General features: G+C 44.6%; 1 protein-coding gene across 2 annotated transcripts; it reads left to right on the forward strand.

Annotated features, from left to right (window-relative positions):
- Positions 1–691: 691 nt before the first annotated feature.
- On the forward strand, positions 692–11,585 carry LOC130597930 (solute carrier family 22 member 2-like). Of its 2 annotated transcripts, XM_057406904.1 has the most exons (11): positions 694–1,650; positions 3,859–3,962; positions 5,059–5,213; positions 6,904–7,072; positions 8,023–8,137; positions 8,230–8,336; positions 8,975–9,189; positions 9,367–9,475; positions 9,649–9,761; positions 10,833–10,932; positions 11,438–11,585. In XM_057406904.1, exons 1-11 carry the CDS (start codon positions 1,240–1,242, stop codon positions 11,502–11,504), a joined length of 1,665 nt encoding a protein of 554 aa, XP_057262887.1. In that variant the 5' UTR covers positions 694–1,239; the 3' UTR covers positions 11,505–11,585. The 2 variants fall into 2 exon arrangements, with proteins under 2 accessions (XP_057262888.1, XP_057262887.1); XM_057406905.1 differs by lacking the exons at positions 9,367–9,475; positions 9,649–9,761 and having other exon boundaries at positions 692–1,650.
- The last annotated feature ends 1,872 nt before the right edge of the window (positions 11,586–13,457 follow it).

Raw genomic sequence — 13,457 nt, forward strand, 5'->3', positions numbered from 1 at the left:
AGTGTCGTGGGTGCTGTGCAGCTGTGTGTACCTGCCCCTCTCCCCTGCAGCCACAGAGGTGAAAGTCTGGTCTGGGGTGGTGCTGTGGAGGTGCAACAGGAGGAGAGTTCTTGTTGCCTTGCTGTAGCTATTCCTGGTGGAGAAGAGGGGGCACATCTGCATGATGCAGGTGAAGATCTCAGATTGCTGCTCTACAAAGCAGCTTTCACAGCTGGTTAGGCCACTGTTGCTCTATGGCTGATAGGCACTTGGATGAGGTTGAAGAGCTGGTGGTTTCTGTTCCCAGGCCAGAATGGCCGTCTAAATTGGTTTCTTTTTTGGAGTGCATTGAAAGGAGATGTTAAAAAGATTTATTTATTTATTTCATTGTTGCCTAAACCTTTCAAGTTGCTTTTCAGACCCTTTTTTGCTCTTTTCCCATCTTCAAAATGTTGCCTTCACATTTTTCTTTTATAGAAGCAGCTGCTGTCAGCAAAAGATGTTGGAGTAGCTGGTGTCTATCCATAGGCAGCACTAAGCACCACTGGAGCCTGATATAACTGGATTTATTTTGGGTGCCCCAAAAGCTATTCCTAGTGCCTAATTCTGTACAGAATGCTTTTCATCAGTGGAAAAATATGGTTGAGGGAAAACTGGGTTCCCTGATATAGGGGGGGGAGAGTTTTTCCTTGGAAACTGAGGAGTGTGGAGAGTAAGGGCTGAGACCCACATGATACTGAAGTTTGCAGAAAGGTTTTCCTTTACTGTCACATGGCTCAAACCAAACACTTGCATTTCACAGTGTACTTACCTGTTCTTTATAGAGCCTGGTTAATAAGCCTTGCTCACATGTGGTGTGCAGCAGCTGCTACATTAAACTTGTATATTGCTGGTATGTTGGAGTTTTCCATCTATGCTTGCTCCTTAAAATGCCTCTTACTGGGGGAGCTGCTTTGCCTAATAAAAAACCCCAACCTGAAGTGCTGTGGCTGTTAGGGGCTTTTCTAGAGGAAAAGAACATATATGCACTCTGATTAGGGGTTAAATGCAAATTCTCCTGGGTGAATTAAGGTCTGATTTCAAATGAAACCTAAAAAATAAAGCTTGCAACATGTAGTTTAATAATTTATGGAGTTACTCTTGACTTTTGGTCAAATGTCTTTGTTACTTAAACAGCTTTGCTGCCAACTAAATTTATCAGTGCTGCAGAGAGGACCTAGATGAGTTTTGTTTTCTTTTTGATGTGGTTTTGATGCTAAAATGCCAAACCTTGATGACATTTTAGAGCATGTTGGAGAATTTGACAAGTTCCAGAAGCAAACCTTCTTTGTCCTGTGTTTGCTTTCCGCTGCCTTCACCCCGGTCTATGTGGGTGTTGTCTTCTTCGGGTTCATCCCTGAGCACCGCTGCTTCAGCCCCGGTGTCGCAGAGCTGAGCCAGCGCTGTGGCTGGAGCCTGGAGGAGCAGCTCAATCACACAGTGCCTGAGTGGGGTGGCCATGGAGCCAGTTTCAGCAGCCGCTGCAGGAGGTATGAGGTGGACTGGAACTCAACAGGTGTCAGCTGCACCGACCCCCTCGGCAGCCTTGGGGGCAACCGGAGCACCGTCCCTCTCGGGCCCTGCCGCCATGGCTGGGTCTACGACTCCCCAGGGACCTCTCTTGTGACGGAGGTAAAAGCAAACACCTTTCCCCTGTCCCCTCTATTACAGATAAGCCGAGGGATGTGGGAGAGGGTTGGTGTAGCCTTGGCTTGTTAAAAGGCTCCTGCTTACCTGGACGAGGGATCCTCTCTCACTGTGAACTTGCGCTTTGTGCTTTGCAACTGTCTTTCCTCTATCCTCACTGTGAAGCGTTAACCTTGGCTGCTCAGGAGGCTTATATCTCCTGCTGGGGAGCACAGCGTATTTCAGCAAATAAACCCTCAGGCAGATAAAGTCCAGTTCTGAATGAAACTGCTGTCACAGGAGAGAGAGGTCCAATTGGTAGGGGTGTGTAAACAGTGCCTGTGAAGGAGCAGCAGCTTGCAGCACTGCAAACAAAACCTGCTGATCCTGCGGGGACACTGCAGAGACCTCCCTCCAGATCTTCCTGCGATCCACACCCAGATGGGAAGATCTCGATGTCTTTCCTTTTTTTAAGGAACAAAGTCTTTCAAAGTTGGTTTAAAACACACTGAAATGGCACTGGGGTGGGGGGGGGGAGTAATAGCTTCCCAAAATGAAGTAGCTTAAGACAGGAATAAACTGTAGAAAAGCTGATGGCTGGTTTGTGTTCTCAGAAGATGTGTGAATAAACTGAAAATGGTATTTCAGCTACGTAAAGCACCCAACCCCCTGAAGTACTCTGAAAATAAATCAGTGTCTGGGATGAAAAATTTGATTGTGTAATAGAAAGTTCCACCAAATTTTTAGGGGTGGTGGAAGTCAGGGTTCTTTCACCCATGTATCTAACACAGACACAGGAGCAGGTAAATTCTGTGCTATAGCAGCTTCAGTATTTGCAGCTTTGTAAGAGGCTGGAGCTACATTTTTGTTGTTGTACTGTAAGTGTACTTCTTTCAGCCAAGTATGGACTGGGTGATACTAAAGAGGAGGCTGGACACCTCAAACAGAAGGTGACTCAGGACTTACACAAAGTGCCAGGCATATCTTGCTGCAAAATGCTTGAGCAGACGCTGTGTGTGATCCAGATGCCCCCACCACAAATCTTCTGAGATTATGGGAAGCTGAAAACTTGCAGTCCATGTGGATTTGTGTTCTCACATCAGTTGTCTTCCCTTTTCTTCTGAAGGGGTGCAAGGTCACTCCTGTGGGCTGCTTCCTCCACAGGATAGCCAGGAACGTCACATGCCTCTGCATTTTGGCAGTGTGTTTTTGGGTATAACTGCCTCTGTAAAGGCTCTCAGACTCTGTTATATTGCCCCTTTCTGTGACACGTAAGCAGCAGAAAGGATCAGGCAGAGTAAAACATGTTACTTTGCCTGAAGCTAAAATTTTACACATGGAAGAATGTCCTCATGGGAAGACCCACAGAGCATCAGGAGGAATATTTGGTTTTATGTTGATGCATAGCTTTAAATGAGCCCAGCTACCAGCAGAGTGGGAAAGGATTCTCAGTCATGTTAGGACAGTTTTTTGAAGTGACTTATGACTTGCTCTTTAAGTAGCTTTTATGTGTATCAACAGCTGAGATATGAGAATTAAGGCTAGATGGCAAATACATGTGGGTATCCATGTGGTATAAAGCTTGGCTCTGGATACAAAATACCTGGTCTCCAGGCATGTTAGATTGTAGAAAACCTTGCTGAGCAGGTTGAGCAGCAGGCCAGAGCAGGGAGAAAATGCTCTGGCCTCGGGCAGATGCAGATCCCTCCTCCCACCCTCCTTCTGGGAGCCAGTGAGTGCTCCAGGGGAAGTGGGACAAGGCAAGCTTCTGCAAGAGTCTAGGGTACTTTCTGTAGAGTCCTGAAGGGTCTGCAGGGACTGCTGTCGTTTATGAGGGTTTGAGGCAACCAGAACTTCTGAGGAAGGTTCACAGTCACCTACAAAGAAAGCTGTTTGAAAAGCCCAGGGTGATCATCAGGTCCATGCTGGTTTGATTAACAAGGCCTACCTAGCACAAGTTAGGGTCCTGATCCTGACAGGTAATAATAATTAACTTATGCTCTTTCCAGTAATGAGAGATGAGGCACAAATGGAACATACCAATAACTGCTGAAGGGTTCGATCCTGTTTTAAATGTTGGACATGTATCTAAGTCTCATATCTGGGTGCCGATAAAATGGGCTTTGACCCAGAAACTTTAACTGAAGATGACCCATGGATGTGAGCCAGCTCTTCATTTCACTCTCTTGCTTCTAACTGTGGTTGCTCCTTCAGTTTAACCTGGTGTGTGAGGACTCCTGGAAGCTGGACCTCTTTCAGTCTGCTGTGAATGCTGGGTTTTTTATTGGCTCCATGAACGTTGGCTACATAGCAGACAGGTATGTGAGGGCTGGCAGCAAAACCCCCTGACCTCCCTTATCAGCAGCATTCAGCAGCTAGGCTTAGGTGAAGGCAGAGAAAACTTGTGCAACTGCTCTCCTCTCTGTTCCTCTCAAAACAAGGCAAACTGCCTGGCGTTCAGTCACAGCATGAAAAACAACACTGCCTCTTAGGTCATACATGGTGGTTTGCATGGATCTCGTGGCTGGAGAATCCTGCAGAGCCTGCAGGACTACTTTGGGATAACACCCCCCAAACTCCCTACCATGCCACATCAGAGCCATGGGCTGTTAACTGAAGGCAGGAAACACTTGTTTGGAGCCCACAGTTGATGTGTCACACTCTGTGTGGCTGCAGCTTAAAAACAGCTTGCTTTCTTTGGACAGACTTCGAAATAGCAGACACAGATAGGTACAGCAGCATCTGTTTAAATCTGTACAGTTTAAAAGCAGAAATCCCCATGTCCTGGCGTCTTTAGCTCCCTCTTCTGAGACGGCAGAGACAGCTGCCGCAGCCCAGGCAGATGGTGTTAAAAAGAAACAAATGACAGTGTCTGATGGCCAATTTTCCATCTTACTCCACTCCTGCCTAGACTGTTAGTACAGCAGGCTCCGAGTTGCTCCAGCTGTGGAATGCAGCCCACTGTAGGCATCAACACCCATACATACTAGATTATTTTGGAGATGAAGAGTGTGGTATAAAAATCTGTTAAATCTGTGGTATGCAGACATCTAATCATAATATTAACCCATACTTATTTTTCACCTCCATAATATAAAAAAACAAACGGATTACTAATCTGCCTGTTCTAAAAGTCAGGGATAACAGTCACAGTCCAAATACATGTAAATATGGGACTATTGTACTTAAGGATTTTTTCTCTTTCCTGAAAGCCTTTGCAGAACTTTGTGGAATTAGCACAGCAACCTTTCAGGGAATAGAAAAGCAGGTAAGTGAGTAGTAGGTTAAGAATAAACATCCAGTATGTATTTACCCCTTGTATAGGGATTTATTTATTGGATTTTTAAAGATGCACAGAGCTTTTACTAGTTTAAAACTAGTGGTTTGCTTTACACATATTATCTTCCGATCCAGGTTTGGCCGTAAATTTTGCCTCATAACTACAATTCTTGCAAATGCTGTCTTTGGAATCCTTCTGGTCTTTGTGCCTACCTACCTGTGGATAGTCATCATTCGTTTTTTCCAAGGGCTGGTCAGTAAGGGCTGCTGGATCACCGGCTACATCCTGGGTAAGTTCAGACCTTTTCCCAGGAGCAAGGCTGACTGCAGAAGAAGAAAACCCCTAACCTCTCCCTCCCTCAAAAACCAAACCAAAGAAACACCAACACAATCCTGAACAAAGCCATTTTTAAATGCCTCCCATGCTCTTTTATCAAAGAGTTTTCTCCCTCTTTGACTTCTCAGAATTGTTTCAAGCCTGCTCCAGCCCAGTCGCCCATGGAGTGATGACAGAGGAGGCCATCAAAGAAGCAGGCAGATGATGGGGAAAATTGGAGGCATTTTTATGACATAAAGAGCATTAAAGGGTAAACAGAGGCTTCACAGCCTAAAAATAACCGAAGAACACCATGTACTTGCTGAGAACAAGACAAGCTGTTTGGGTATCCGTGCACTTGTCTGAGTGGAGGCCAACCCTGGGGATTGCAAATTAATGTGAGGAGCCAGGTTGTACTGATGCTTCTCCCAGTGGCTTAATACTGATAGCAGTTGATGGTGAAGCATGGGTTGAGGGCAGCTCAGGACCACTTCCTGGTGGAGCTGCCTGGGACTTCTCTGGTGTGGAATTTAGACTCTTGTCAAAAGTAGCCCAAACCAAGCGATCACCAAAACAGCAAATTAAATTCTTGGAATGCTGCCTAATAGAGCCTTCTCTGGATTAGCTCTGAGTGATCCTGTTCACTGTGGTAAGAATGTAAAGGTCAACACTGTAAAAGTCCATTAGGTCTTCCAGCAGGGACATCTTGCAAATGCAGTTATCCAACTGTCTGGTCTAAATAAAACAGAAACGTCTAGCCCACAATGCAGACCGTCTCCTGCCAAGACACGATTGTTCCTTCCTGTGCATATTCTAGGTGCTTCCTGGGCCTCTTAAGTCTTTTTTCCTGGCACAAATGAAATCTTCATCACCTCTTCTGGGGAACTTTATGCCATTTTAGAGTACAAAATCCCTTTCAGGACAATGACTGTCCTTATCCTGATGTTTTCCCTGAGTTACACCTTGTTACTTCTATATTTTTCCTTGAAACTCTCTCATGAGAGGTGTCACGCAGAATCATCCCCAGAACCCTTTTAAACTTGAATCCTTTCCCTAAGGATAAGCCAATACTGAATGCCCAGGGAAGGGTACAAGGACAGAGCAACCTTGTTACTGCACTCTCCTGGGACTCTGGTCCAGATGCAAAACTTTGAGTATGCTTGTGCCTGCCTACTTTGAGCCCTGTATCAGTCAGAATTAACCAATGGGTCTACCCTGTGATGTTCAGCTGCAAAGTGCAGATGCCATCCTGTGGTACAGGCATATCTTATATACTTGCAGTGTAATGCAGGCTGCATTTCAAAACCAAAATAATCGGTCTTATTGTGTTGGAGACATTATGTAGGATAGTGTTAGACAAAATCTATCTGTACACTTTGATACATGTTCAATTTACTCAGATTTCCATGGCAGAGGTCAGTACTGGATGCTGGTGTAAGAGCAGGAGCAGTGTTTTCTCCTCTGTTGGTGTTTGGGTGACAGAAAAGCAAACCTGCCTCTGTGAGCACCAGGGGATTTTGTCCAGAGGCTTTATGCCAGGAAGCTCAGGATTACCAACACAGCTTCTTCAGGGCATTAATGAAGCATTGGTCTTCCAATGTCCCTGCAGAGCAAGTTACTCCTGTGCCGAGCATTCATTCACCTGTGTCTGTGCATGTTTGCAGCAACAGAAGTCGTTGGTCCGAAGTACCGGAGGACGGTGGGCATCCTCTACCAGATGGCCTTCTCCATTGGGCTCCTGGTCTTTGATGCCATTGCTTATGCCATCTCTCACTGGCGGTGGCTGCAGTTCACTGTCACCCTGCCAAGTTCCTTCTTCCTGCTCTACTACTGGTAAACGGGCTTTTGTTTTACCCCTGCCCACAACCTGAAAAACAGCTTCTCTTGCCACCCCAGGCTTGACATGGAGGGAGATTTGGCACCGCTTTTTGGTTGTGAGCACCTCTTAGTGCAAAGAGGAGGTTCACAGCAAAAAGGAGAGGGAAACGGAACTCTCTCAACTGAGATTTCAGTGCGTCTTAGCCTGTGTACCACACCTGACTTGTGTTTAAAAGTCCACTTTGAAAGCAACTTGTGGAGAGTGGTTTAATATCATTTATTATCTTTGTTACGCATTTCATAAAGGGAAAGAAATGCCTTGGCATAATGTACACACTAAAAAAATGGTTATTGAGAGATTATTGAATGCTGACATAACTGTAGGAGGTTATGTTTACATGTTCTTTTAAGAAAAAAACTTGAAGATTTTTGTGGTCTGACCAAAAGAAGACACATGGGTTCACTTTTATTTTGGATTCTTTCCTCTAATTGATATTTTTCAGTTTAATTGCTTTGAATTTGAGAAATTGTCTGGCTGGGTTGAGAGGTGAGGAATAGTAGAAAGAGATTTGTTGTTTTCCTTTCTCTGTATTTGTGAATTGGTAAGCCAGTTCTAGCTTGCTTGCTTCTTCTTAACTTGTGCTGGCACAACTGGAAAATGGCTCCCTAAGAGGAGCCAGTCTGTGGTAAACATGCTGAATAAAACGATACTGCTACTCTCACTTAAAGCTCTTCCCTATCTTTAGTAAACTCGTATCTCAACCCACTACCCCAACTGCGCCTCTTCCCACTTCAACAGTGGGATGTACAACTTTTCCTGATGGGGTGCAGGGGGCAGAAACACAAAAAAAAACAACCAACCAAAAATCCACCTGTCTCTCTTCATCCAAAGCACTCTCTCCAATCTCCATACATGGGAGCACTCTGTGGGCTTTTTATGTTTATATCATCCACTTCCATTGTAGGTGCCTCCCAGAGTCTCCCAGGTGGCTGATATCTCAAGGAAAAAATGACAAAGCCATGAAAATTGTCAGTGATATGGCTAAAACAAATCAGAAAAAGATGCCTTCCCATTTTGTGGTGAGCTCTGGATTAGCTTGTGCATGTAAGTAAGCATCACTGTAGTTCCTTGCAGTAGACGCTTACAGTACTTTGTGCTGACTCTTCTACAGGATATTAAATTTGAAGAGGATGATGGTGGAAAGCAGAGTCCTTCCTTCTTTGATCTTATCAGGACACCACAGATGAGAAAAAACACATTCATTTTGATGTACAACTGGTAAGGTGATAATGATGGAGAACTGTTTTTGAAGCAGTGGTTTTGAGGGCTCCAGCAGGATACAGACCTCTTCAGTTGACTAAGCTTCAATTGTGGTTTAAGCCCTGCTGGTAACTCAACACCACACAGCCATTTGCTCACCCCTCTCCCTTCCCCCTACCCCAGGTCGATGGGGAGGAGAATCAGAAGAATGTAAACCCCAGGGATTGAGATAAGAACAGTTTAATAACTAAAGTACAATATACTGCTGCTATGACTACTACTACTACTACTGATAAGGGAAATAACAAGGGGAAAGAATATAAAACTAACTGGGAAAAGGGAAAAAAAAAACAATAAACACAAGTGATGCACAATACAATTGCTCACCTCTCGCTGACCAATATGTTTGTGTTAGGTGTCCTGTCTCTGCTTCCTCCTGGCTTCCTGTGCCCCTCCTCACTGGCAGAGCATGAGACTGAAATGTCCTTCATTGGAGTAAGCATTACTTAGCAATAACTAAAACACTGATGTGTTGTCAGCACTATTCTCAGGCTAAAGCCAAAACACAACACTGCACCAGCTACTAAGAAGAAAAAAATAATTGCTGTAGCTGAAACCAGGACACTAACAAAGCCAGGATGTTCTTCTCCACCCAGGTTCACAAGCTCCGTCCTCTACCAGGGGCTTATCATGCACATGGGAGTAGCTGCTGGGAACATGTACCTGGATTTCCTCTATTCTGCGCTTGTTGAGTTCCCAGCTGCCTTCATCATCATCATCACCATTGACCGCATTGGGCGACGTTACCCCTGGGCTGTGGCCAACATTGTGGCTGGGGTCGCCTGCCTTGTCACAGCCCTGATCCCAGAGGGTGAGTCACCTGTGTGAGGCCATGTGAGGGTTCCCATTCCTGCATTCACACAGGTGAAACAAGGCCCCTTAAAAATATAAAGTGACATGGGATCAGAGGTCCCCTTAAAATAACATTGGTGTATTGATACCCTATGTTGGGATACTTTTAGGTGTGCTGAGTGCATTTTCTCTGCAGACATACATTGGCTAAAAGTGATTGCTGCTTGCATCGGGAGAATGGGAATCACAATGGCTTTTGAAATGGTTTGCTTTGTAAACACCGAACTGTATCCAACATACATCAGGTAGGTGCATCCTCCTCCCCATTGGCATTTGCTCTGAAAAAGTAGAGAAAATAAGAGTGGATGAAGTCCCACATAGTGTTTGGATTTACCCTGTGCAGGGGTCAGAGTTGTCGTCCACCCCATTCCGTCTGCAGTACTCTGATACTAACATGATCCCTTTGCTGTTGAACCAGGAACCTTGGGGTGATGGTCTGCTCCTCCTTGTGTGATATTGGTGGAGTCATCGTCCCATTCATTGTGTACAGACTGGTGGAAGTGTGGCACGATCTGCCACTCATAGTCTTTTGTAAGTGTCACCTTACCTCCTTGCTGGCCACTTCTGGGGTGCCACAGTGGGTCCCAAATTTCAAAGGGAGGAAGAAACCACTTAAGGCAGTTGCTCCAAGTTCAGCAGAAGCTCCTTGCTGTCTGCACAAGCCACAGTCTCAGTTCATAACAACCTGAATCTTGTTTATGCATTCATGTCTCCTTTGCCCTTATTATTTTTCCTTGCATTTTAAGGGAAATTAGAAGCGAATAGTGGTGGGACAGATGGCAAAGAGTTGAGAAGCATTTTGATGAGATTAATATTTGATGGATTCAAATGTGATGAGTTACAGCTCTTCTGTGAGGTTTCAGTCCAGGAGCCAAAACCTAGAATTTCACATCACTGCCTGTTTAATGGTGTACAAGTGTGGCTTTTATTCTCCTGCTTTTCTGACAGTCTGTTAGCTGGCTATTCTTGAGCTTTTAGGAAAGAGGTTGGTAAATAGATGGAAGATAAGTGTTGTCAGGCTAGTGGCTTGAACTCTCTGGTCAGGGTCTGCAGAACTGTTCTGAATCTTTAGATCAGCACACTATTTATAGAGAAATGTCTTCAATGGCAATATGCAGTTTTTAACAGACAGGACACCTAGGAGGGTGCTTAGTAGATTTAAAATATAGGTGCCAAACATGTACAAAGTGGGTAAAAAATTATCAGTGGGAAAGTTAATCACATTGTGTAGGAGATAATACATTTTCCATTATTTTCTAATCTCTTGTGAATGGCAGAAACACTGAATCCATTTCCTGGAACACTCTCACACTAGAAAAGGTCCTTTTCTCTATAAAGGAAGGCTCATCTGTCCAGTCTGAGATGCCCTAGTTCAGTGCATAACTCGAAACTGAACTTGGCTTATTGCTATTTCCATGTGGCAGCCTCTTCCTTCAGAGGTGGAATGGCAGTTTTGCATATAGAGCCTTGAGGTGCATGTCTTGTAGAAGGAGGAAATAAAATTCTATTCACAAGTCCTTTGTGTCAGACAGTAGAAAGTGTTGTATATGTTGGAAATTCGTATATGTTAACAAGCTCTTTGTGTATCTGTTTGATTTGAAGCTGTGCTTGGTTTGATTGCTGGTGGATTGGTGTTGCTTCTACCTGAAACTAAAGGAAGAGTTTTGCCTGAGACCGTTGAAGATGTTGAAAACTTTCACAGGTGAGTCAGGATGATAAACTCCTAGCAGATTTCACTTGAAATGGTGAAAAATCCCTGCCCAGAGCTCTCTGGGGAAACCCAGGGTTACTTGGCTGCCTCCTGTGTTTCCAAGAAGCTGCTAGTTAGTTCCCGGACTCTTCTTGGAGTGGTTTTGGACTCTTGATCATTTCTCTACCTAGGCATTTGAAAACAAGCAGGGTACGCTTTACTGGCCTGTGAATAACAGCAACAGCACTAGTCTCTCAAACCTGCTGCAACACTATTAAGGACAACTTTATTTGTATTTAAAAAAAACTAATAGTGGAACAGAAAAAGGGCAGTTTTGATAGCAGCTTACTTGTGTGGTGGTTGAAACACCACTATCTACTGAGGAGCCAGAGCAAACCTAGAACATTAGGTGCTCATTTTCTCTGGGGCAGAGGCAGTGTAAGTGAAGCATTGAAGTTAGGTGCTTACTGAACACCTGCATTCCTGGTTTGCTGCTCATGTCTTGTTATTCTTTCAGGCAAAGTGCTCCAAAGGCCAAAAAAATCTATCTCCATGTCCAAACGTCAGAAGTAGCAGACGACTGAAGAAGGCTTAACTCTTCCTGGGCAGGCTGCTTTAGGGCACTAGCATAGAAAGGCAAATTGCAATATAAATGCTCTCTAAAATGTCTTGCCTCATTTTTGTGTCCCCCCTCCCTGTTTATTCTTTATTATACAAGGTTTAGGGGTTTCTGATGGGATTGTCCCTATTACTGCATAGCTGCTTCCCTCTCTGATAAATATTGTTTAGGACTGGGAAATTTCTGGACTGGCTCTATGTGGACCTCAGCATGGGGACAGATATTAGCAGCTTGGGGATACTGGAATCCATCCCCAAAGAACTTGTCTTGTTAAACAGGATTGTCATAGTGGATAATCTTTTTCTTTTTTTTTTTCTGGTTCTGCACTTCAGGGAGCATTGGGGACAGAACTGGGTCTGCCAGGAAACAGCCAACACCTTTCACAAATTTCCTAGTCCATCCCATTAAGCAGCACTAACAGACCTGGAGTTGCAGAGTTAAAAAGCATAGCAGTGTTGTGGCTCTCCTTCACTGTTCATGTTGCTGGTCCCCAGCCCTGCTCTAAAATGCCGCTTTTCATTAAAGGTGCTGTAAGCAGGGCACAAGCTACTGCTGCCCTTTGATCACCTTCAGGGAGAGAGTTCCCAGCTGTGCAAAGTGTTGCTGGAATCTTGCAGGCAGGGTGAAATTAACCCAGGATGGCTTCCCAGTGCAGTGGTACGGTGACCTTGCCCTTGCTTTCAACTGGCCTGAGCCTCAGTTAATGTTCAGTGTTGCTGTGGGGGCCTCAAGGGCAGGGAAGCATGTTGTCCAGTGAAGCAGGGCCATGACAAGGTCGCTCTGAGATGGGACTGAATAGGAATTACGTGACTTTGTCCTAGGCAGTTGCAAAGCTAGTATTTGCTTCTGGGTCAGAGGAACAAGCTGGTCCCGAGGTGGGCAAGAAGGACAGTGGGGATATAATTATTTGTCCTGTGGAGCTGGTGTCCTGCTATGGTTGCAGAGGTGTCTGCTCTCCGACAAAAGAAATCAGTCAGAACAGCTGTCTTTATTATAATTCATTGATTCATAGAATCATAGATTCAAAACCATTGAGTTGAAATCTGCAGAAATAAAATGGAGAGGTGACATGAAGTCAAGCCCTTGGGCAGAGGGAACAGAAAAATGCCAGATCTCATCTGATGTTGTCTATAAGCTTGTGGAAGCTTGGGTCATAAATGCCTGCATGTAAGCAAAGTGCAGTTTGCAGTATATAGCACAGTGTCCCTGTTGGCTTTTGTTACACACAGTTCCTCAAAAATTGGAAGGCACAAGTAGGGGTCAGTCCTGATGCTGAACAGGGGGTTCCTGTGTGGCAAACCAAAGGATTTGAAGAGGCTGGAGATTTGATGGTCCCTGTTCCCTTCTCTATTCATTTTAGAATCATAGAATGGTTTGGGTTGGAAAGGACCTTAAGATCATCAAGTTCTAACCCCTGTGACATGGGCAGGGACACCTCACACTAGACCATGCTGCCCAAGAGTGTCCAACCTGGCCTTGAACACTTGAGTCAGAGTCTCTATCTGCTTCCCCCTTCCCAACATTTTTTGTCTTAGGGGAAGCTCAGTGGACTCCCCTGGCTTACTTTGTCAGGTCGCTGTGTACTTCTGGTTAATGACTTAGCTAGTGAGTTCAAGAAATGCTCTGACAGACCATCTTTCAAAGCTGCACTGGCTTTTTAATGGGGATCTTGTTTGATAACTGTGATCTTTACCCATTTTCTCATCAATTTTGCCTGACTATTGAGCTCTTCTTGATAAGGGTTTTGTATATCCCTGTTCCTTTTAATTCCCTGTATCACTGTGACTCACTGATAGTCAGAAATAAATTGTTTCCAAAGGAAACAAGCTTACTGGAATACTGGAAAGGCATCTGTTTCTAGCTGACAGAGTTACATATTCAGTTAGAAATATGATTTATAAAAAACATTAAATTAGTT

Source organism: Pezoporus wallicus, unplaced genomic scaffold (genome assembly GCF_028554395.1).
Source record: "Pezoporus wallicus isolate ANWC-B61680 ecotype Strahan unplaced genomic scaffold, APGP_CSIRO_Pwel_v1 scaffold_6362, whole genome shotgun sequence".
Taxonomy (NCBI): domain Eukaryota; kingdom Metazoa; phylum Chordata; class Aves; order Psittaciformes; family Psittacidae; genus Pezoporus; species Pezoporus wallicus.

What these genes read in the sequence shown, in the direction of transcription:
- LOC130597930 (XM_057406904.1), top strand. Translation starts at nt 1,240, where the DNA reads ATGCCAAACCTTGATGACATTTTAGAGCATGTTGGAGAATTTGACAAG. An exon ending in TTCTTCCTGCTCTACTACTG is followed by an intron (nt 7,073 to 8,022) that starts GTAAACGGGCTT and finishes CTTCCATTGTAG; the next exon opens with GTGCCTCCCAGAGTCTCCCA. An exon ending in AGATGCCTTCCCATTTTGTG is followed by an intron (nt 8,138 to 8,229) that starts GTGAGCTCTGGA and finishes ACTCTTCTACAG; the next exon opens with GATATTAAATTTGAAGAGGA.